We start from the raw sequence: 25153 nt of genomic DNA on the forward strand, positions 1-25153 counted from the left end.
CTTTCACATTAGTCAGAATTATTTTGTCAAAGAAAAATAATTTTTGAATAACTTGAATGGGGTCCCCCAAGGGTTTGATTTTAAGACCACTAATTGTTGTTTATAAGTGACTGAATTGTTTAGGCAGTACAATTTAGAAGTTTATGGATTGTATAAAACTTGATAATGACATGAGAGTAACAGACTTCAAGCCGACTGAGAATGTTGAAATAGGCAGACACAATTTAGTTCATCTAAATGTGTGACTGTCTTCACACTGATACCCACCTCGGCAAGGAAGGAAGTGAGAGAGGAAATTCAAAGATACTTTCAGGTGCTAACATCATCTCTCGAGTTTCTCCATTCACAGGTAAAGCAACTTTCGGACCACCGCCCACCCTACCACAACCCGATCGAATGGATTCAATCAGCTCCCCTATCATGAGCATGAAAAGTGAAGCAGCTAACAATGAAGAAGAGGAGGTCCATATGTTTTTGTCAGTGGCTTTCCTATGGAGATTAAACCATGTGAACTTTACCTTCTCTTTTGATCATTTAAGGGATATCAAAAAAGCCAGTTGGCTTTGTGACATTTAACAGCAGAACGGGAGCAGAAGCAGCAAAGAATGCTGCGTTCACCTACCCTGCTGCTGCCACACTTCATGCTCAGATGTACTGGTATCATCCATCTGAAGCATCTCCGCAAGGATAGAAGTCTCGTCAGTTTTGTTACGTTTTTAACTGCCCTTATCCAAGAATTCAGATTTCTCCGTGGAGTGATGCACAAGGACATACTGTATTTTGTTTTCTGGTTGGAGTTTACTGAAGGAGATTTTAGATAACTGGTTCATTTCCACCCAACTTGGAGGGGGTGGAGTGGTCACTAAGGACTGTGGATTTAAGAACTTTCTAGGTGAACACTTTTTCCACTTTGGGGGGGGGGTGATCCTATCTACTAAATGGGCTAGTAATTGTTGTGACTTTAATCATTGTATATTGTATGTCAATAACTTGCTCAAATACTGGCTGTCAGATTCTTATGAATAAGCTGGTAGCGCCTTTCTCATCCTCCATTTAGATGGTTTTCATTGAATCATAAAAGGACGGAATGAGATGTTAAAGAGATCATTTGTTCTGCTGATCTTAAAGAAATTGGATGTCCCGGGGAATGGGTGATTTGTTTCTCTATCTTGCAGGTAGAATGTCAAAATATTTAGATTGCCATCTCCTGCTATTCAGAGTCAATTTACATTGCCATTGCCTACAATTCAGAAAGAATAAGAACGTTGCAGTTAAGAATCTAACCACAGCCCACAGTTAAAAAAAACAATTTACCATTCGGAAAAAAGATTTACGAATCTTGCCATTAAGGAATAATCTCATCATATGGTTTCTGGTTATAATAAAACCATTACCTTGTGTATTGAGTGGCATGTGAGTATGGGGAGTGGCTGGGGGGTTGTCTTCAGGGCATTACTGATGGTAATGTAACATCCTGTACAAAAAGAATTGTTCCCGTGTTCAGAAAGCTTCTCTTGACATGCTTTGCAAGAGTGTTAAGTGATCCTCTAAAACTTGTACTTACTTAATAAGTTTTGGCTGTTCAGAGAAGTTGGCGTATTGCAGTTGCATCAACTATGTAAGAATCTCATATTCTGATAATGTTGCACTGGGAATGTCAGCCTGTACTTTTGTGCACAAGTCTTGGAGTTGGATTTGACCGCAGAACACACTCACATCAAAGTCAGAAGGTTATCGGCTGTGGCACAGCTGACACAGCAAATGTTTCATTCCTTGATGAGGAAATCCTTCTGTTTCTGGAAAATGCTATAAAGATTAGCAATGTGAATACTTGTCACATACTGTTCTTGGACAAAGGATTAGTTTTTTGGATTTGGATGGAATTGTAAGGGAAGGATCTAAGTTTAAATTCAGTCTTGTATTTTTTATTCATTCACTCTTGAGATATGAATGTCATTGAAAGGGCCAGGAATATTGCTCATCCCTGACATTTTGACCAAATAATTATTACTTCACAACACTGAATGAAACAACTTAGAAGAATTATTGCATGTTTGAGGACCGACCTGATGAAACAGATCAAAACTTCCTCAGGAATTTTATTCTACCTCAGTGTCAAGCCAGAGTTCCAGATTTACCCTACATTTATGCCATTATTCTAGGATGTCCCAAAATTTAAAAGTTGCACATCAACCTTTGGTGTCCGTGCAATGCTAACTCATTTACTATTTTAAGATGTCAGACAATTTACTGAATTCAATTTCATTACATTATACAATATGAATGTTCCACTAAACTAAGTCTCTTCCACCAAGTCAGAGGCTTCCAGAGAACAATGAATGATTCACAACAATGCAGGTTCATCAACTTAACTCGAACATGTGTTTCACTTGTTGTCTTTTATGATAGGACACACCCACACGCACACCACACACACACTACACACACACCACATACACACCACACACACCACATAGAGACACACATTGAAGAATGGCTTATATAGCGATAGGGTTAGAACTGCAAATAAAAGCAAGCATCATTTTAGTCAATATTCATTGCTTAAGATGGTTAATTATTGACCGATTGAAAATATCAAGACTTCAGTCTCACATACAACTGTTTATTTTGAAATCTGTGATGGTATGGACTATGAACAACAATTGTTTTCATGGTATTAATAATATCTTTTAAGATCGGGTGAACTATTATTTGATTGTTTTTTGAAAGCAAAATCACAATTTGAGGTCAGACAACATCGAGTTTACAATAAACATCTGAACAATAATAACAAGCGTGGAATTCAACAGAAAGTAGTTTCCAAATGTTGAATATTAATACTGAATTAACAACACTTTGGATATTTTATTAATTTTTAAGCAAAGATGTATTGAATATTGTAGCATGGATTTTGTAGCAAGACCAGCAGAAAAGTCTGATAAATGGATCCACCTAAATAAAGAAAGGACTCATTTAACTATTGTTTCAAATACTGCGAAACAGTAAACACAATTAATAGAGATTCTGATTAATTCCTGACACCAACTAAAACAATCACTCCACAGTTTGTTACTGTCGTCGTACAGCAAAACAATCCACTGAAAAATGCACAAAGCTACTGACAGTGGACTAGAATAATATTCAGAATGCATTGGAAATGAACCACATATTTCATTGTCAATCTTATTTCAAGCAAGCAGGCTTGCGGAAATTTCCAATGGTGTAAGACTATAGTCAAAATTCATTGCTTAACTCAGTATTAGAAATCTTTTGTCTTAACTTAATCATTCCAATAAGGCATGCAGTACTTACAAATGTTCCCAGCAATGAATTAAGCAGAAAAATCCTTCCACCTGCAGAAGAATGATCAATCTGCATATCCCACGTGTCACAAGATATAAAACTGATCAAGTAAGTATCTGTTCGGTGATCCTCATGATTAATATTAGAGTGGAAAGCCCTCAGCCCAAAGATTCCTTCTGCCAACAGTGGTTAAGGAACATGAAAGAGATTGTCTTTCCAAAATGCGGCAGCATAAGAGCTGAAATAAACCGGTTTCTGCTGGTTTAAATAGAACCATTTTGCAATGCTTGATGAATTGCACAGACTGAGCCTTAAACTACAGCATCTCTCACAATAAATTTACCAAGGGATGGTACATGCGTCATAATCACATTTAAGCAAACATTTTTTTAACCATTTCGATCAAAGCTTATTACCAGGATCACAATAGTAGAATTACTACAATGAAAAACTACATAAAAATGATCATAGATTTGTATGATATGCAAATATCATACTACAAATGGAGTAATGTGTTACAGCAGGTTTCTTTTTTTTCTTTGTGGAAAACTATAGAAATTGCCTTCATATTGTGAGGAGTGGCAGATGGAGTTTAACACAGATAAATGTGAAATGTTGCATTTTGGTAAGACAAACTAGGGCAGAACTTCTATGGTTAATGGTAGAGCCCTGGGTAGTGCTGCCGAACAAAGAGATCTCGGGGTGCAGGTGCATAGTTCTTTGAAAATTGAGACACAGGCAGATAAGATAGTAAAGATAGCATTTGATACGCTTGCCTCTATTGATCAGCAAATTGAGTATAGGAGTTGGGACATCATATTGCAGCTGTCCAGGACATTGTTGAGGCCACTTTAGAATATTGTGTGCAATTCTGGTCTCCCTCCTATAGGAAGGATATTGCTAAACTTGAGAGGGCGCAAGAAACATTTACTGTGATGTGCCATGACTGGATGATTTGAGCTATAGGAAGAGGTTGGATAGGTTGGGGCTTTTTCCCCTGGAGCAGAGACTAAGGGGTAACCTGATAGAGGTTTACAAAATCATGAGGGGAATAGATAGGGTAAATAGTCATGGTCTTTTTCCTAGGGAGGGGGAGTCCAAACCGAGAGAGTATAAATTTAAGGTAAGAAGAGAAAGATTTTAAAAAGGATCTGAGGGCAGAGGGTGGTGTGTTATGGAATGAGCTGCCAGAGGAAGTGATGGAAGTCAGTACAATTACAACATTTAAAAGGTATATGGACGGGTATATTAATACGAAGAGTTTCGAAGGATATCGGCCAACTGCTGGCAAATGGAACTAGTCAGAATGGGATGTCTGGTTGGCATAGATGAGTTGGAACAAAGATTCTGTGCTGTATGACTCCTTAACTCTGAGGTAATGCTGAACTAACTTTGAGAACCTGGATGAAACTACAAATTTTGACCAAGCCATTGTTAATCTTGAATAGAGTGAGTGTGTGGGTATTTGTGTCCACCATGTAAAAGAGTGACATATAATAATTTTTTTTACACCAGTCATGTGCAATCATCTTTTTAAGCAATCATAAATACTCAAAAATACAAACCAAAAATATTAACACCAGCATAAATTGTCCATGATTGTCTGCTTCAATATATCTTGAGCAGCCTTATCAAGGTGGTCAACCCTGGCTAGCAGGAATATATCTGTAATGTTACCGTTTTCCAGTCAAGTTGCCTCCAAATATGTCTAAGTGTGGCAAGAGCTTTATGACAACCATTTTATAGAATGAAGTCACAAAATAAAAACAATTTCAGCAATATCTGTTTATATATCATATGACTACATCATGAAGATGATACTGGATACTTTGCCATGCAGGTGGCAGATATCAGGCCAGCCCCTGACTGCCAAAGTCACAAAGGTCTAATGCCCTCAGTGGAAAACTCACTCCAACATTAATTTCCATAACATGTGGCATAAATCCAGCTGAACTATCCAGTGTGAGAAACTATTCTTCGTATTAAATCTGTCATAAAGTTTAAAAGAACACTGCTGTAGAAGAGAAAAAAAAATTAAAAGTGCCTTTAAAGACAGTGGCATGTTAGCTTTCTTGATATATTTTCCTTGATTTACACAGCTGATGTCTGCAAAAAGATATTCATTTATCATGATCACTGTACTGAGGACAGTATAAGCAATAATTTACAATAAAATCTTTTCTCAGGTCTGAAAAATGTCGACACAATTCCGAAGATAATGGATGTTATCACTGTGTAACATTAACTGCACGCTGTTTCCAAACCCTGCTGAGGGATACGTATCAACATACATTAAAACACACAAAATACAACACAGCACAAAAGGATACTTTCCTACTTTGGTATAAAATCCAACTTCAATGATTCAAAGTTCAGGCATGACGAGACATTTGTCTCATCTGAATCTTTCTTTTGCTCATACAATTTCACTGGTGCAAACCTATTCTGCCACATAACTGAAGACTATTCACGCTTTGAACTCAAGGCTATTCAAACCTTATGGCAGAAATCCTACTGGTGATTCACCAATGAAACAATTTGCAACATGATCCATTCAGGCCAAAAGTGACAGTCACTCACAAACCATCAGCTGAAGTCAGCCTCCAAATTAAAGTGGATAGGAAAACCACAGTGCAGTTTTCATTATCAAAATTCCTTTAATACAACCAATTAGATACAGCTTTCTGGCAGGAAGCAGAACTGATCATCTTCTAACTATAGCTGAAGCAGGTTTGTTCAGTTAACCAGAGTGATGCAGAAATTGCTTTAGAAAGAATCCCCAATGTCATGCAAGACCATAAAAGGGATGTAAAAGCCTCTCCCTCTTCTGTTTACAAAACACACAGCACATTTGCTGCAGTCAGTCAGTCAATCTTCTAAAATAGCACTGTCCCGTTACTACTGGATTGGACACGTCACACCAACAAACATTGCTTCATGGGAGAACTAGCATTTGAACCAAAGGAAGTACTTTACTGCTGAGTCCTTGGGACAGAGGTAATGAAATAATCATCAGTTTCCAGTGTTCAAATCAAATTGCGTGGCAAAATGTCACAAAGTATAATGCAGTTCTGAAAATATGAGAACATACAGTTGGGTATCGGTAGCCCGAAAATGCAGCAAGCATTTTATTTTGACGAGAAAGAATCAAGCCAGCACAAAAAATGAACTCCATTAACACTAATAATACACACCAAAAGGTTAATAGAACACAATGGAACAACTTTACAGTGGAAGAGAAAGTTGAGCATTGAAAAGTCAAATGTAAATGGAAAATAGATTGGGGAAGAGAACAAATATGGGTTCAAGGTTGAAATAGCTAACCAATGGGTGAATAATCCATTTCCTGAGGTCTCTTGAGTCAAATATGCCAGCCTTCAGTCAAATCAATTCATATCAAACCAAGGGCTGGAGGCATGGACACTGTAAAGGCTATGGGTCCTAACCTATCTTCTAGCATTACCACTGAAGAAATTCAACAAAACTTCGAAATAAAAAGCTTGCTTAATGACAACCACGTAATTACTGTCAATTTGCATAATAAACAAACAATCTGATTTACTTGAGGTAAGGAAATATGTGGATCTTACCTGGTCTGGCCTACATTTAAATCCAGACCATAAGCAACGTGCTCAACTTTTAACTGTCCTACAAAATAGCCTAACACGCCAATCAGTTCAAGGGCAATTAGGGATGGACAATTAATATGCAATGACACCACATCTGATTAATGAATTCAAAAATTGCCACATGAATGACTGAGAGGATCATTGGTTCCTTGTTTTACAAATGAAATGGTAAAAGTCAACAAGCTAAGTTATTCAATTAAACTGATCAGATACAAATGAACTACTTGCCCTTTTACCATACTCACCATGTTAATTTCTTACACCTAATCCTTACTAGTTAAACAATTTTAAATCCAACAATCCAATTTTGCAAAATAATGCATGGTACTCCCACCAATTAGCTACAAATGTAGCTAACCAGAAAATATTACCCTTGCATAAAAGCCTCATTCATAAATAACCACTGAGATGATTGGGGTTCCTTGCCTTATGTTTCCTGCTCTTTTTTCAGCTTTACAATGGAGATTAGGAATTCTTCAGAAACAACAAAAGTCTTCACAGACCATCTTTAACAGTGGAAACATCCAGAGCTGTCATTGAAAGTAAATCACTAAGAGGCAACCTTATTGAAACATACAAAATTTGGGGGCATTTGGCAGGATTGATGCAGTAAGTTTATTTCCTGAAGTGAGAGTCTGGGACTACATTGTTCTGGACTTGGAGATTATGCATTTGGGACGGAGAAAAAGAGGAATTGTTTCTCTCACACCATTGTGAATCTGTGGAGGTTTTTTTAAAAAAAATCACAGAGGGCTGTTGAGGCTGGATTATTTAGGGTTGAGTCAACAGATCGCTAATCATGAGAATGACGAGAACGAGTGTAGGTCCGATCAAGGACAGTAGTGGGAGACTGTGTATTGAGTCGGAAGAGCTAGGAGAGGTCTTGAATGAGTACTTTTCTTCAGTATTTACAAATGAGAGGGACCATATTGTTGAAGAGGAGAGTATGAAACGGACTGGTAAGCTCGAGGAGACACTTGTTAGGAAGGAAGATGTGTTGGGCATTTTGAAAAACTTGAGGATAGACAAATCCCCCGGGCCTGACGGGATATATCCTAGGATTATGTGGGAAGCAAGAGAGGAAATTGCAGAGCCATTGGCAATGATCTTTTCGTCTTCACTGTCAATAGGGGTGGTGCCAGGGGACTGGAGAGTGGCGAATGTTGTGCTCCTGTTCAAAAAAGGGAATAGGGATAACCCCGGGAATTACAGGCCAGTTAGTCTTACTTCGGTGGTAGGCAAAGCAATGGAAAGGGTACTGAGGGATAGGATTTATGAGTATCTGGAAAGACACTGCTTGATTAGGGACAGCCAGCATGGATTTGTGAGGGGTAGGTCTTGCCTTACAAGTCTTATTGAATTCTTTGAGGAGGTGACCAAGCATGTGGATGAGGGTAGAGCAATGGATGTAGCGTACATGGATTTTAGTAAGGCTTTTGATAAGGTTCCCCATGGTAGGCTTATGCGGAAAGTCAGGAGGCATGGGATAGTGGGAAATTTGGCCAGTTGGATAGAGAACTGGTTAACCGGTCGAAGTCAGAGAGTGGTGGTAGATGGTAAATATTCAGCCAGGAGCCCAGTTACAAGTGGAGTTCCGCAGGGATCAGTTCTGGGTCCTCTGCTGTTTGTAGTTTTTATTAATGACTTGGAAGAGGGAGTCGAAGGGTGGGTCAGTAAACTTGCATATGATATGAAGATTGATGGAGTTGTGGATAGTGAGGAGGGCTGATGTCGGCTGCAAAGGGACTTCGATATGATGCAGAGCTGGGCTGAGGAGTGGCAGATGGAGTTCAACCCTGTCAAGTGTGAGGTTGTCCATTTTGGAAGGACAAATAAGAATGCGGAATACAGGGTTAACGGTAGGGTACTTAGTAAGGTGGAGGAGCAGAGGGATCTTGGGGTCTATGTTCATAGATCTTTGAAAGTTGCCACTCAGGTGGATAGAGCTTGTAAGAAGGCCTATGGTGTATTAGCGTTCATGAGCAGAGGGATTGAATTCAAGAGTCGTGAAGTGATGTTGCAGCTGTACAGGACCTTGGTAAGGCCACATTTGGAGTAATGTGTGCAGTTCTGGTTGCCTCATTTTAGGAAAGATGTGGAAGCTTTGGAGAGGGTGCAGAGGAAATTCACCAGGATGTTGCCTGGAATGGAGAATAGGTCGTACAAGGATAGGCTGAGAGTGCTAGGCATTTTCTCATTGGAATGGCGAAGGATGAGGGGTGACTTGATGGAGGTTTATAAGATGATCAGGGGAATAGATAGAGTAGACAGTAAGAGACTTTTTCCCCGGGTACAACAGAGTGTTACAAGGGGACATAAATTTAAGGTGAAGGGTGGAAGGTATAGGGGTGATGTCAGGGGTAGATTCTTTACCCAGAGAGTGGTGGGGGCATGGAATGTGCTGCCTGTGGGAGTGGCAGAGTCAGAATCATTGGTGACCTTTAAGCGGCAATTGGATAGGTACATGGATAGGTACTTAAGCGAGGACAAATGTTCAGCACAACATTGTGGGCCGAAGGGCCTGTTCTGTGTTGTATTGTTCTATGTTCTAATCCATAAAGGAATCGAGGGTCATGGGGAAAAGGCGAAGAAATGGAGTTGAGGATTATCAGATCAGTTATGTCCAACAAATGGCAGAGCAGAGCTGATAGAATGAATGTCTTACTTCCGCTCATACATCTTCTAGTTTTATATAACTGGCCACAGAAGCTGTACCTAGCTAAGCCATTCACACAGATACCAAGCACTGTTCCCAATACCTCAGTTTCTTTTCTTAAGGAGCCTAGTGTCTGGTACCTTATCAAATGCCTTCTGAAAATCCAAATATATCAGATTCACTGCTTTCCTTTCATCTATCCTGCCTGTTACCTCCTCTAAGAATCAGGCATGATTTCCTCTACGTGGAGCCATGCTGACTCTGCTTGATCATATTACGTGTGCTGACTCTGCTTGATCATATATTATGTATTTCTAAATAATCTGCTGTTACATCCAGCTTTACTAGCTACAATCAGCTGTACCTCAAGAGGAAAGACATATCTTAATCAAGATAAGGAATGAATATCCAAAACATAGTTAAAAGGATGAGTTTCAAGAAGACAGTTTAAGAGAATGTGGCAAGTAGCAAGACAGAGACTGATGGAAAGAATCCAGGATTTTAAAATCAAAGCCTTTAGATACTGGGAGCCAGTAGAAGTCACTAAGTATAGAGGTGATGCATGAGTGGAAGGCCCAAATGCAGTTGGTGTTTGGATGAGTTGGGTCCAAACAAGGCATTAATCAAAAAAAAGTGGGACAATGGAGAATGAGCATTTGGGAGATACTGAAAGCACATACAAAAGATTTCATTTACAGTTTGATAAGTGTGGATGGGTGGGTGAATGTATTAGAAGGAGAATTGTGATAATCTTTGAATAATCAGGTAATAAAAAAGAAAATGTATCAAAGGAACCATTACTTGAGTCAGTAAAAATATTATAGCAAAAACAAAGATACAAATAGATGCCCTTTGTGAATGGGTGCCCCTTCTGACAGATGAGAGGAGGTAGGGAAAATATCACTGGTAACAAGCATAACGTAAGCTTTAGGGCAGTCAGCACAGATCCATTGTTTTCACTCTGTTCACCTTCATACTAAACAAAGACTACTTTATTGATCTATATATTTTGAGTGACCTTCTATTCTTATGTGGCTTAAAACTAGATAATAACGGATTTATTAAAACTGGGGAGGGAAGGACAGGTGAGTTTATTTTCCAGTGTTGCCATTCCAATTTACTTAGCTTACTGATTCCGATGTTACTTTTAAAATTGAATTAAATTAAGCAGAACTCTCAGCATGGAAATAGGCCATTTGGTTATACTGGGCTACAGCAGTGCTTTCACCCAACTGAAGCCTCCTCCTGCCAGAATAATCTTTCTCTGTCCTACTTCGACATCCATTTAATCCCTTCTTATTCACAGGTACACCATGTAGCTTCTACAAGAACCTTCATTCAGCGCTTTCGTCAAGTGATAGATCAGGAACTGTCGGCACTTCAGTTAAGTTGTAAAGATCAAATTCTCTTCGTGCAACACTTTCCCAGACACATGATACATTTTGAAGACCAAGTCCCCAACAGTCCAACTAAGTGTTTTCCCTCTCAAGCTGGCAGTACAATAATATCAAACAACTGCTTTACTGGAATCCAGTGAGGAAAATAAATGCCTTCATATGCTCACAGTTACACTGGATTGTTATGTGTAACATACCACAGTTTCCAAAAACAAATCTGATATAACAGTAATTTTCACTAAGAACAGGTCTGCAAAGAGATTTGAAGAAACAGTGCCTGTTATAAATTATTTTTAACATTGTCAACAAATTTAGAAATTAAAGCAAATGTTCAATTTTAAAACTGATACTAAATTTTAGAATCGTATGTTAGAATTACAAGGAACACGTGTCAACAAGTCTTCCTCCTTGCCTTACTTGGCAAATCCACTCTGAACCATAGCAGTGAGCCAAGCATGGGCGTTCCCAATCCTATCCTTAAATTAGTTGATCCCAAACAGAGGAACACTGGGGAATACCACAACTGAGCTCAACACCTCTAATCTAACAGTGGAAGAATAATGGAGGGTAGGGGTAATACCAGTAATACTTGCAACAACCACACATTTTTCTTTTTTGCAGCAAATAAATAGCAACTGAAGAATAGTTCCCTTGCTCTTAACAAACTTCCCAACTCTCACATTTACTCAATTCCATCATTTCACAAGGTTTTCTGTTATAACACGATGGTGAATCCTTCCGTTAAAAGCTCACCTTGCCTCTTAATCTGTTGGAGTATGAGTGACAGAGAACTCCCAAATTCCACTATTTAAAGAAAATAAATATCAATTTATTCTTTAACTCTACAAATGATTATTAAACAACCATTTACTCTAAGCCTCCTTTCTCGTAAATGGTTGTTATCTACCTCCCATTCTATAACAACATACTGTTCTGATAAAAACCCATATTAAAATTACACCAACTTAATTTTCGAAACCAGACAGTGGTTGTCGTCTCCAGTGTCTGTCTTCTTCTGGCTATAGATCTCCCTGGATTGTCTTCTGTCTTTTGCTGTTTCATATGAAAAAGGTACTTTTGATAGAGAGCGTTTTGCTCGCAATTACTCTGGCGATGGGATTGGTCACTCCTTCTTGCTAACTCTCAAAATGCTGGCTTCTTTACACCCAAAACATCGGATTGTTTCATTGTTTTTGATAACGTTGAACCAATAAATTCAAACTTGAATGGGTTTTAGTATCGTGGGGCATAGTTTAAACTGAATGGTGGTCAAAACAACTGAGGTATGTGGTTTACAGCCAAATGTTACATATTTTCAATTTTCCAGTACACTCTCAGACTGCTAATCAGTTACATAACAGGTGCTTGCAAGCTCTCAGTGCAAAACAGCTCTCATTCTCTCTTAAAGGTACAGTACATGCCTTCAACTTCATAACACTTCACATCTAAAAACGATCATCTGAACCTTAATTCAGCCATTTAGAAAGACCATCCATTACCATCAGTGCTGCATCTAATTTAATAACTAAGTTCATTTGGAGTTTTAAATCTCTCACTGGTTGAACAAACCATGCCACTTTGCATTTGGTTTAAATCAATGTCTCACTTACTTCAAAGCTATCTTGTGACTTTCTTTTGTTGCTATCATTAAGTACTACATACTTCTGTATGAACATTTCTACAAAATCTACTTTCAAGACTGAAGTAGCTTCTCAAATGGATGAGAGTCAGAAGAAATCAATCTCAATATTCTTCTCTACATCACTTCCACTTTCCAAATGCATCCCTTTGACTCAATGAGGCAAAGGGTCACTGCACCTTTGAGTGTTATGGAGGTGTAGAGGTGTACTGTACCTTTAAGAAAGCTGAAAGACTTAGCAAACACACAGAGTATAGAAAATTTACAATGTAACATTCAGTTCAACAGCTAGCTATACCTGGGTTTCTCGGAGACAAAAAAACAAATTCAAATTCGGCCAATCAGATTAAATTATGCCCTAAGATACTAAACTCCAACTATGTTTGAATTTGGTATTTTGACAATATTAAAACCAATGAAATGATTATATACTTTGGGATGTAAATATTAAAACAAATTGAACAGTTGGAGGAGAACTGCCAAGCCACCAACACATGCAGACTGCCCATAGAAGAGCTCTCTTAAAGGTACCTTTATCTATCAACAAACTGTGAGATAGAAACCTTAAGAGGAAAAGATGACAGAGGAAGATACAAAGAGAAGATTCAACAGCTGGCTGGTTTTGAAATTTGAATTTTTGGTAACTCTTAATCTGGGGTTTTATCAGACCAGTATTATAGAAGGGAAAGTAAAAGATAGGTTAGAGAAAGGAGTTGTAAATAGTTATTAGTCAATTATTCTATGTTCGAATTTTAAGTAAAAAATAAAGTTGTTAATTTTTCCTTTAAATAGTTACCTTTGGGATAGTTCTTGGCCTCTCAAATTATAACAGATTATAGAACAGTTAAGTAATTTCTGTGTTGCAGGTTTAAATTAGCTGGGGGTGCGGGGTGTATCCTATGTCATAGCAAGAGACCATTAGAGTGTGCGCTGACAAAGGGATTTATTTAATTGACAGACAAATTTAAGCTATTTGCTTAGAGTTCTTGAATCCATATCAGTGATGTAAATTAGAGTTAGAACAACTTTCTGGTTGACACTAAACCCAGTTCTTTACTTAAAAATCCAAAGACATTAATGCAGTATTGTCCAAAAGAAATTGCTGACAAGTGTGGCTACGATGACAACATCAGCTCAGGCACATGCAAACATTTTTGTAGATAAACACTGCACACAACCCAAACAATACAACTAAATCTATTTCACATGTTCAATTTCTCCTATCAATTGCAAGTAAACCATACATTACAACAAGATTTCTCACTATTTTCTGGCATACCATTTCACAAAGAAAGGTTAAGGTTCATATGCACATATTCTAGGAATATGGGTATCTTGTGTCGAACAACTCAACTATTTTTATTTACTGATAAAAATTCAATGCTCAACATCTGGATTTCAAAATCAGTCACACATGGGTGATAGTTGATGTATGGAACAACACTACATCAAGACAATCCTGTATCCTGTACACTGGATTAAGGAATAAAAGGTCCTTTGGTGATCCATTACTTTTTCAATACTTCCAAAGTGGAAACAGCTACTGTTCTGACTTTGGACATTCATTCCCTAAACATTAACACTATTTTGCTCCAATTTTGTTCTTTACATGACAAACCAAGCCACTTTAAAAGAAATCCTATTTCCACACAGGGGAGTTCATCGATATACAGAGGGATCAGCTCCCGATTATTGGCAGTGTGGAATAGATTTGGCCATGATCTTTCAGACAGTGTAGACCTGGAGGAACTCCATAACAGTTCGTCAGCATGCTGCATCAGATGGGATGAATTTCACTGTGAAATATTCCAAATTAGTTTTGTTGTTCATCGTTGTAGAAAAAACACATTTTTGAGGGAGTGTTGGGAGCATTTAAAATTATTTACTACACATCTGGGAGCAACACATTTTCCTTGCGCTAGAATACTCCCACATAGTTACTTGCATCTGATGACATTTGAGCTCCCTCTTTTCTAGTGGACTCCAGGTTAATTAGAGGAAAATATGGTGGTCTTCAGCCAGTTAAAAGGCATACAATCTTTCTCAACTTGTCGTCTATTTGGAGAAAGTCAGGATTTGATGAGTTGTTGCGATCAATCCAGACAGACTGACCTGGCAATTAATTGCTTAAAGGTATTACAGAGCTGACCCCTCAAAATATATGAAGGGGGTAGCTTTGATGCCAACTTTATCTTATTTTAAAAAGGTAAATATCAGGTGTTGCATTCCAGATGCAATTCGATGGACAAAATTACTCAATGTTAAGCAAAGCACACTTTATTCAAACACAATCGTTGGTATACAACAAAAGAAAGAACTTGGAAAAAGCTTGGAATAGAAACAGTAACTATTACTAATTAACTGTTCCAATATTGTAACATCCCATAAACCCTTGGCAAAAGGCAAATTCAGACAACAGATTTGTCTCACATGCAATCCAACAGCACAGCAAGACAACACCCAGCTTTTGGTTATAATCGAGAGAGAGGAAAATAACTTCAAGTTCAAGACCTAACAACAACTGCTGCTGAAAACTAAAAAACCCTGATTCTGAGAGTGGAAGTTTGACCACACCCATTCTAGTGTCTTTTTTTTAAAAAGTTGCAACAAAGGCTTCACAATTTATTTATCTTCTCATAGATTGTGCTCCCTAATGTCTCTCTATATATAAAAAAGGACAAAACATGCCTCTTAAAGCCACAGCATCATTACAAATGATACAAGATCATTCACATTCTTTGCATCCAAAATACGATTTTGTTTAGAAACTTGATTACTTCCTGGTTTCACCAGGATGGGATGTCATCTTTTACTTCACTCAAGCGTCATTTTTCATGCGAAGGAATACATGACACAAATCTATTTTCTCTCAAGATATAATGTATGCACACTTTTCTGTCATTACACTTATTGGAACATAGTCAGAACATAACTTTAACTATTTTTTCTTCCCCAGCCCAGATGAAACAAGATCAATTATAGCCTTGAAATGCTGCAATGTCAGCATCAATCTCACTAATTGCAAGCATTCTCACTTTCAGAATTCAAGCACACAAATCAAAGCAAAGTTTAAGATATCACCCCTTCATTGTGACATTGTAGTTGGAAAATTAGGTCCCATTTGTCTTTTGTATTGTATGTAAAAGATCCTGATTTGAAGACAAATACATTTTCAGTGTCCTGGTCAGTATTTGCACTCTCTCCCCCCAGTCCGCCTCAGGAGAAAGTGAGAACTGCAGATGCTGGAGATCAGAGTCGAGAATGTGGTGCTAGAAAAACAGAGCAGGTCAGGCAGCATCCAAGCAGCAGGAGAATCGATGTTTTGGGCATAAATCCTTCATCAGGAATGAGGCTTATAAGCCAAGGGGCTGAGAGATAAATGGAAGGGGGTGGGGCTGAGGGGAAGGTAACTAGGAATGCAATAGTTTGATCAAAGTGGGGGAGAAGGTGATAGGTTGGAGAGGAGGGTGGAGTAGGTAGATGGAAAAGGTCATGGACAGGCCAAGAGGGCAATGCAAAGTCAGAGGCTTGGGACTGGGATAGGGTGGTGGGGCGGGTTGGAGATGGGAAGCTGGTGAAATCCACATTAATCCCATGTGGTTGCAAGGTCCCAAGGCAGAAGATGAGGCATTCTTCCTCCAGGCGTTGGGTGGTTAGGTTTGGCAATGGAAGTGGCCTCGGACCTGCATGTCCTTGGTGCAATGGGAGGGGGAGTTGAAGTGTTCAGCCACGGGGTGGTGGGGTTATTTGGTGCAGGTGTTTTCAGCCATGGGGGGGTGGGATTGTTCAGTCCTAACCCCCACCAGCCCATACCCCACTCCCAACCACAGGAAGTGAAAAAACCTACGCCCACACCTCTCTCCTCACCTTCAAAGGATCCTTCCACAAACAACAGAAATTTACCTGTATCTCCATAAATGTCATCTACTGTATCCATTGCATGTGATGTGGTCTCCTCTACATTGGGGAGACAGGGTGCCAACTTGCAGATCATTTCAGAGAATATCTCTGGGATACCCGCACCAACCAACCCAAGCAACTTGTGGCTAAACATTCAACTCCCCCTCTCAGTCTGTCAAGGACATGCAGGTCCCAGGCCTCCTCCAATGCCAAATCCTAACCAGCTGACACCTGGAGGAAGAAAGCCTCATCTTCCGTCTTGGGACCCTGCAATCACATGGAATTGATGCAGATTTCACCAGCTTCCCCATTTTCCCTCCTCGCACCTAGCCTCCAACTCAGCGTTGCCCTCTTCACCTGTCCATTGTCTTTCCCATCTATCCACTCCACTCCATCTCATACAATGTAAGCAAGATAAATTATAAGGTTAATTATTTTGTTTCTCTTTAAAGAATCATGCTGTATACAACTATTTAACTGCAATAACATATATAATTCTCGATATCACGAGGATGAAAAAAAAAACGTTTGAAATGCAAGTTCTTCCTTTTTATTCAACTTTACACAACCAATGTAGCATAGAGGAGATGGAACCTTGGGCCTTGATGGCCTGTACGATCCAACATTGCACCAGTACAATAGCCATCTGTGATTAAGGAAACAATAAAACTAGTTGGGTGCTGGGAAAAATATAAACACTACTGCTGTTAGGTGGCACTGTGGGGGAAATAGAAGCGGTTAACTTGAATTTCAACAAGCACATTCCCACTATAATTTAATGATTTGCATTAATAAAGACTAAACTTTCATTTTTATTTAAAATCTTATAATATTCAAACTACTTTTAAAAAGCTTACAAATATAATATTTGCAAACCTTTTATGAATAAATGCATTTAGAAAGCTGGCTGTACTGTCTTTTATGTACCATAAGAGGTCTGTCAGGAACAATGCACAGACAGCTCTCCCTCTAGTGGATGAATATAACTTTGCAGCATAAGCGATAGAGGCAAAATCATATAGCACAAAAACCGACTCTTCAGTCCAACTCATCCATGCCGAAAAATTTCCAGAATTAAACTAGTCCCACTTAACTGCTCTGAATCTTTCTTATTCATGTACTTGTCCAAATGTCTTTTAGATGTTATGAGTGTATCTGCATCTACCACTTCCTCTGGTCGTTCATTCCAAATAACAAACCACCCTGTGTGTAAAACAGTTGCTCCTCAGGTTCCGGTTAAATCTTCCCTCTCTAAACTGAAAAATATGCTCTCTAGTTTCAAATTCTCCTCCCCTAGGGACAAAACCTTTGGTATTCGTTTTATCCATGGCCATCATGATTTCATAAACCTCTACAAAGTTACCCATTAACTATCTATGCTCCAATGTAAAAAGTCCCAGCCTATCCAGCTCTTCGAAATGACGTAGCAATGAGGAAGACCACCCCCTCAAATGACAAGGTGCTGTATCTTACCACGGCTGATGTGAGGAAAACCCAATGCAGAGTCAACCCACATAAGGCTGCTGGACCAGATAATGTCCCTGACAGAGTGCTCAAGGGGTGCTCTGACAAGCTGCTGGATATTCTCAAGGACATTTTTAATATCACCCTGAGCTGCGCCAGAGTTCCAATGTGCTTCGAGACCGCTACCACTGACCCTGTGCCAAAGAAGTCTTCAGTGTCCTGTCTCAATGAATACCACCCCACAGGACACCATGCAGTTTGCGTATCATCCCAACCACTCAACAGATACAGCAATTAACACCATCCTCCATCTGTCCCTCACCCACCTGGGCAAGGAGGACACCTATGTCAGATTACTGTTCATTGACTCCAGTTCTACATTCAACATTATCATTCCTCAGCACCTGACTGGAAAGCTGAGTCTGCTGGGCCTGAACACCTCCCTCTGCAACTGGATCCTGGTTCCTGACTGGGAGACCTCAGTCAGTTGGGATTGGGAACAGCATCTCCAACACCATCACACTGAGCGTGGGGGGGCCCCCCCAGGGCTGTATGCTCAGTCCACTGCTGTTCACCCTGCTAACATATGACTATGCAAGGATGCATAGCTCGAATCACATCATTAAGTTTGCTGATGACACGACTGTAGTGGGTCTTATTAGCAGGAAAGACAAGTCAGCATACAAAGAGGAGGTGCAGCGGCTAACGGACTGGTACAGAGCCAACAACATGCCTTTGAATGTGGATAAAATGAAAGACATGGTTGTTGACTTCAGGATGGCACAGAGTGACCACTCTCCGCTGGACATGGACTGCTCCCCACTGAAGATCGTGAAGTGGACCAAATTCGTCGGTATCCACCTGGTGGAGAAGCTCACCTGGTGCCTCAACACCAGCTCCATCGCCAAGAAAGCCCAGCAGCATCTCTGCTTTCTGCGTAGTTTGAGGAAAGCCCACCTCCATCCACAACACATTCCACACAGAGTTCATTGAAAGTACCCTGAACAGCTGCATCACGGTCTGCTCAGGAATTGCACCATCTCGGATCATTAGACCCTACAACGGATAGTGAGGACAGCTGAGAAAATCATTGGGGTCTCTCCTCCCTCAATTACAGACACTTGCACCACACACTGCATCCACAAGGTAGGCAGCATTGTGGATGACCCCACACATCCCTCATTCAAACTCTTTTCCCTCCTGCCATCTGGCAGAAGATAGTGGAGCACTTGGTCTCTCACGGCCAAACTGTGTAACAGTTTCTTCCGCCAAGCCATCAGGCTCCTTAACACTTTGATCACACTCTATTCCATCTACAATTTTTGCATAACTTTTCAAAATTGTTGCAAAAACAATAGTTTATTAATGATCATTCATCATTCCACTGTAATTTGTCCACCAATGTGCCTATTGTTTTGTCTTGTCAGGAATTACTGTGCTGTCTTGCGTATTTTGCACTTTATGTTGTCCTGTGTATGACCGTACTCTCGTGTAATTTGTGTTGTCCACGTAGCACGTTGGTCCTGGACAAACAATGTCTCGTTTTTACTGTATCAGTTGTATATGGTAGAAATGACAAATAAAACTACTCCTGACTCTTAAAAACGGAAATACAAAACTGACCTGAGCAGCTCTAGGCTAAGAGGAGAGAAAATTAACTGAAGTGAACTGGATTAAAACTACCCAAACCCAGGACCCCCATAACTGGCACATGAAAATAAAACTATACTTATGCAGAATTCCTACCCAGTCTTCAGAACTGAAAGAACAAGGTACAAACTATTTAAGTCAACCATTCAACAACTGGTGGGATATGCCAATTGCATAGTACTGTGTCTTTAATTAGAGATCATGAGAACTAAAACAAGTAATTAAGAGTCATCTATTATTGTAAATCTAAGATTAAAGTTGGTAATAGTCTTTTCATTTTCAGCTTGATTGCGAAATAGGCTGATGACAGGTGGCATCCACTGTTCCCGATTTCTGACTGTACAAAAGGAAGTCTATCTTCGAAAGAACGGTTACTGGACCTGAAATGATAACTCTGATATTTCTTCACAGATGCTGCCAGACCCATTGAGTTTCTCCAGCAAATTGAAGAAACTAAAGTTCTCACATATTGTGATAAATGAAAGATTATGCTAATTTTGAATCCGAACTGGCCATTTTGAATCTTCTTCCCATTCTGAAATGCGTATTATCTACTTCTTTAAGAGACAAAAATTGATTTTGGTTCTTTTTAAATGCTTTAATATTGACTCCACTCTTGCATTTCAAATTGGCGATTCTAAATACATTATTCCTTAAGATTTAGCTTGTGGCATTTCAGACAATAAGATACCAGCATCCACATAACTGGTTTTCTTCAGTATTTAGAACATAGAACAATACAGTGCAGAACAGACTCTTCGGCCCTTGATGTTACACCGACTAGATTAGATTACATTACATTAGATTAGATTACATTACAGTGTGGAAACAGGCCCTTCGGCCCAACAAGTCCACACCGACCCGCCGAAGCGCAACCCACCCATACCCCTACATTTACCTCATGGCCAATTCACCTGACCTGCACATCTTTGGACTGTGGGAGAAAACCGGAGGAAACCCACGCAGACACGGGGAGTTCGTGCAAACTCCACACAGTCAGTCGCCTGAGGTGGGAATTGAACCCGGGTCTCTGGCGCTGTGAGGCAGCAGTGCTAACCACTGTGCCACCTGTGAACTCTTCTCAGCTCGACCCCTTACACTATCCCAAAATCATCCGTTTGCTTATCTAAGGATTGTTTAAATCTCCCTAATGTGGCTGAGTTGACTACATTATCAGGTAGGGCATTCCACTCCCTTACCACTCTCTGCATAAAGATTTTACCAAAAGAGAGCAAAAAGTGTACATTACAAAACTGAAAGAATCCAACTGAAATTTGGCCATTTCAATGACACAGTGGATTTCCAATAGCGTAACATTCTCTCTCTTTGCTTCATGAGAGAAGTAAAAAGTGTTAAACCTTAGGAAAGAACAGAAAGTGCTCGTGCGATCAATTCCAACAGAAGCAGGTATTCTCGTCGCTACCATTGACACAAAAGAATAATTGTGATAATTGACAGCATGCCAACTCTGGAGAGGGACCAAGACCAAAATACATTTACAAGAGCAGGTTTGATGCTCTCTTAAGAGCCACAGATGCTCCACTACTATAAAGTCGACATATGAATATTTATTTTTTATTTTAAATCAGTCTATCCTGTCTCGTTATGTCATACTTCTGAAGAACATAGGACACAGGCCTTCCAGTTTATTTGAAGGGGCATAATCACTGCACCATAACAGCCTTTACTGCATGGATCTGTTAGTCTTTGCTCTCAGATTGTTCCACCGACAGACTTGACATGCCTTTGCTGATCAACAGTCATAATCGGAGGCAGAAAGAGCGCCACAAGACTATTTGATCATGGCAGCCACACTGAACCAAGTCCTATTAGAACCCATTCATCAGTGCCTGCACAAGGACACAGTGTACAGCTGGCACCATTGAAGAAAAATCAAGACAGCTACATATTTAGCATCTTCAATCCTATGCTTGTGATTCTCATGGCCTTGTTCAGAATTAGTTGGAGGAATAGTATGCAATTTAGGCATGTTAATTGCAACAAATCAAAATTGCACTCAGATTTAGGTGACTCACAAAAATAATAAATTCAGTTTTGCCAATGTCCCGAAACAGTTATTAAATTGCAATAAAAGGAAATATATGCAACAAACTATGCAAAAATTACATCTTAGTGTAGATGTTGCGACCATACATTTCCACTAGTGCCCTCAAGTGGCCAAGAATGTATTACCAGCAAGCTATTCAACAACATTATTTTTTGGAATTGAACAGAATCCTATTCACATCTAAACTCCTTGCACTCACTGATTTCCGAGGCATTGATGGATCAGTAGTCTGGAATGTACTTTTTACTCCAGATCCTGAAGGGAAAATAGAGTATCCCGAGGACGTCACCTACTGAAAGGGGCAAAATGTCTGGGTTAGCACAGTGTGTGGATGCATTCTGAACAAGGCGGCTTAGCAAGGTCCAAACATGTCTGGCCATGCTCAGGGAGAAGAAAAGCTTTGACCATAAGCTAGGCAAGTTGCCAAGAACAAGTAGTGGGACGACTCAAGCTAAAAAAAAGGAAAAAGGATGTTGTATAAATCGTGTTGCATAACACTGGATATAACTGGTGGATCTCATGATCACTAATCTATTGTGCTTTGACAATATAAAATATATTGTAACCATTGATCTGGAAATTCAGAGGAGAAACATTACTCTGTTCTTTGGCTCCCCTGCATATGCTTGAATAAAGGAGACCGAGAAAGATACATCCGGACTTGATTATGCTTCCGTTACGCTTCACCACCAAGGTCTGTTTTAACTCAACAGAGACCAGGAATTACAAAAAAAACTCTTCAAAATGTCCCAATGCACTCTTCTAAATTCATTTTCAACTCACCAACAAGTTAAAGAGTGTCACTTTCTCCATCTCAAAATAGATCAATAAGATTGTTATACACACTGCAGTGTATTTAAAAAAATACACAAATGGGATGTGGGTGTTGCTTTTCAGGCCTGTACTTTCTGCCACCTCTAATTGTCCTTGAAGGTGGTTGCGTGTTACCTTTTTGAACCATTGCAGTCCTTGAGGTATAGGTACACCAACAGCACTCTTCGGATGGAAGTTCCAGGATATTGACCCTATGACAGTGAAGGAATACAGTTCCAAATCACAATGGTGCGTGGCTGGGAGGAAACTTATATGTTGCCTTCAATTCCTATGTTGCCTTTAATCTCCAAGGCGGTTTGGAAGCTGCTGTTGAAGGATGCTTAGTGAGGAGCTAAAGCCCACCTTGCAGATGGTATGCATTACTGCCATTGTGTGTTGGTAGTGGAGGGAGTGAATATTTATGGATGTGGTATCATTCAAGTGGCCAGCTGTGTCCTGGATGGTGTCAAGTTTTGAGTTATTGGAGCTGCATTTATCCAGGCAAGTGAAGAATATTCCATCATACTCCCGAGTTGTGCCTTGTAGATAAAAACCGAGAGAATTGCGGTTGCCGTAAATCAGTAACAAAAACAGAAGTTGCTGGAAAAGCTCAGCAGGTGTGGCAGCATCTGTGAAGAGAAATCAGAGTTAATGTTTCGGATCCAGTTCTAAGAAAGGGTCACCGGACCTGAAACGTGAACTCTGATTTCTCTTCACAGACGCTACCATGTTGGCTTAGCTTTTTCAGCAATTCCTGGTTTTATGCCTTGTAGATGATGAACAAGCTTTGAGGAATCATGAGGCAAGTGACTTCCCACAGAATTCCCAATTTCTGACCTAGTCATGCAGTCAAGATATTTATATGGCTGCTAGTGTGGTTTTCTGATAATGATAACACCAGAATTTTGATAAATCCAGTTAATTCATATAGCTAATGCATTCATACAAGCCAATTAATCCATCTAACTTTCAGCAGGATAATACCAAAAATAGTGTACATTTCAATGTACAATTCTTTCCAACAGTACTTGATTACTCCCATGAATTTCCACATCAGCCTTAGATTCAAGTTGTACCAGACTTTTTGATTGTTTTTCATTTGATTTTTATAAAAGGTGATGAGATAATCAGTCACAACAAAGGCACTATTAACATCTTTCTCAGCAGAAACCTGGAATCAGCCTTGAATTCTTCCACACATTGAATTTCAGACATACAACCTTCCACAAAGCTTTCCTTAAAGCATACCTGAACTCAAGCCATAACTTTGTACTATGTAGTGCAAATGGGTGGCGAACAATTAATTCTGTACTATCCTGCAAATCCCGAGATCAGAGTGCTCATTGTTAAATCTGCACATTTGAAAACAGAAAAGCTAATAGCATCAGCAAGCTTAAGCAAAGTAAGAATAAATGCCCTGTAATAACCTCTTTGACAACAACTGCAGCATGTATGGATTGTTACAATACAGTCAATACAAGCCAGACCAAAGTAGACTCACTTGGATTTGCAACACTGTAAAATGAAAACATTCAATGACTTTCAAAATTGTCCAAATGTTCCTAACCAGGCTTTAAGAACAACAGATATGAAACACGAGTTTATAAATTAAGCAGAATTAACAATTTATGAATATGCAACTTTAGAAGAAGAAAGTTAAATAATAAGGTAAGCTAATTAATGTCACAAAAACAATCATTGCTAGCGATACTCAAACAGGTCTGGCAGTTACCGGAATCAAAACTTTTAGATTACTTTCTCATCAATTCTGCCAGACCAGTTGACTTTCACCAGTAATTTCTGGCTTTGTTTCAGATCTCTAACATTTGCAGTTCTTTGTTCGAAGCTAATAAAGAAGTACAATTTAAACCCAATCTTGTTTGATTGTAACGTCCACTCTCAGACAGAGGCATACACAGTTATGGGATAAGAAAAAAAAAAGTTGTAATTTCAGAGTTTGATAACTGTTTCAGTGATGAGTACAAGGTCTTGTGGACTCTGAATAATGCATTCCAGGTACATGGAATTATATCTTGAATTACAAAGGCACCAATGTAAACAGCTGCCAGCAGGCTCAGAGAAATATTCACTTATTTCTTATAAACCAGGATTTTATTCCTCGGGACACCCAATATTGCTGCAATTAAATATAAAACTAGAAAGAGTAAAACTCAAACAACTTCCTAGTCCAGCAGCTTGAGAACATATGGTCTTATGTCCTAAAAATCTAGTCAAAATTAGTTCAGTCTGTGCTTGCGCTTTATTTTTCAACGTTCTCTCTGATAGGGTGGTGAGCAGCGATCTTCCTTTGATTTATTGCCGATCCTTGAGCAGAACACATCCTGGTGTTGAAACATCATCTTCGAACAACGTTTAAATTGCAATTATCTTTCCAGTCCAGTTCCTACAATGCAAACATTAGTTTGCTGGTTTGTTCCTTTTCTTGAAAAAAAAAGGTGTCCAAAGTTTGATTCTCAACTTCAAAACAAAAATGAGAAAAATAAAGAAAAACTTGACAATCTCAATAAGATCATCATTCTCATTCAAAGCAAACTAATGAGTCAGTGGGTTGGCCCAGGCTGTAAAGCTTCTTTAGGAAACATGCTTTTCTATTTCTCAGTTAGCCAGTCTCAA

At 39.3% G+C, this 25153-nt stretch overlaps 1 protein-coding gene across 5 annotated transcripts in view; it reads right to left on the reverse strand.

Annotated features, from left to right (window-relative positions):
* Positions 1-25153, reverse strand: part of tmcc2 (transmembrane and coiled-coil domain family 2) — a 171364-nt gene that overhangs the window by 73271 nt on the left and 72940 nt on the right. Inside the window, exons 1-2 of one of the 5 annotated variants that reach the window (XM_043716400.2) lie at positions 5634-5742; positions 3313-3479 (exon numbers count right to left, since the gene is read on the reverse strand). The exons of 3 other annotated variants lie outside the window; for them this stretch is intronic. In XM_043716400.2, the coding sequence (XP_043572335.1) occupies positions 3313-3378 (66 nt within the window). In that variant the 5' untranslated portion in view covers positions 3379-3479; positions 5634-5742. Of the gene's footprint in view, positions 1-3312; positions 3480-5633; positions 5743-25153 lie in introns of those variants that run through there. One more of the 5 variants, XM_087973462.1, reaches the window with a different exon arrangement.

The sequence above is a fragment of the Chiloscyllium plagiosum genome, unplaced genomic scaffold, assembly GCF_037043375.1.
Source record: "Chiloscyllium plagiosum isolate Xiang-an unplaced genomic scaffold, Cpla_swu_hap1 HiC_scaffold_26, whole genome shotgun sequence".
NCBI lineage: Eukaryota > Metazoa > Chordata > Chondrichthyes > Orectolobiformes > Hemiscylliidae > Chiloscyllium > Chiloscyllium plagiosum.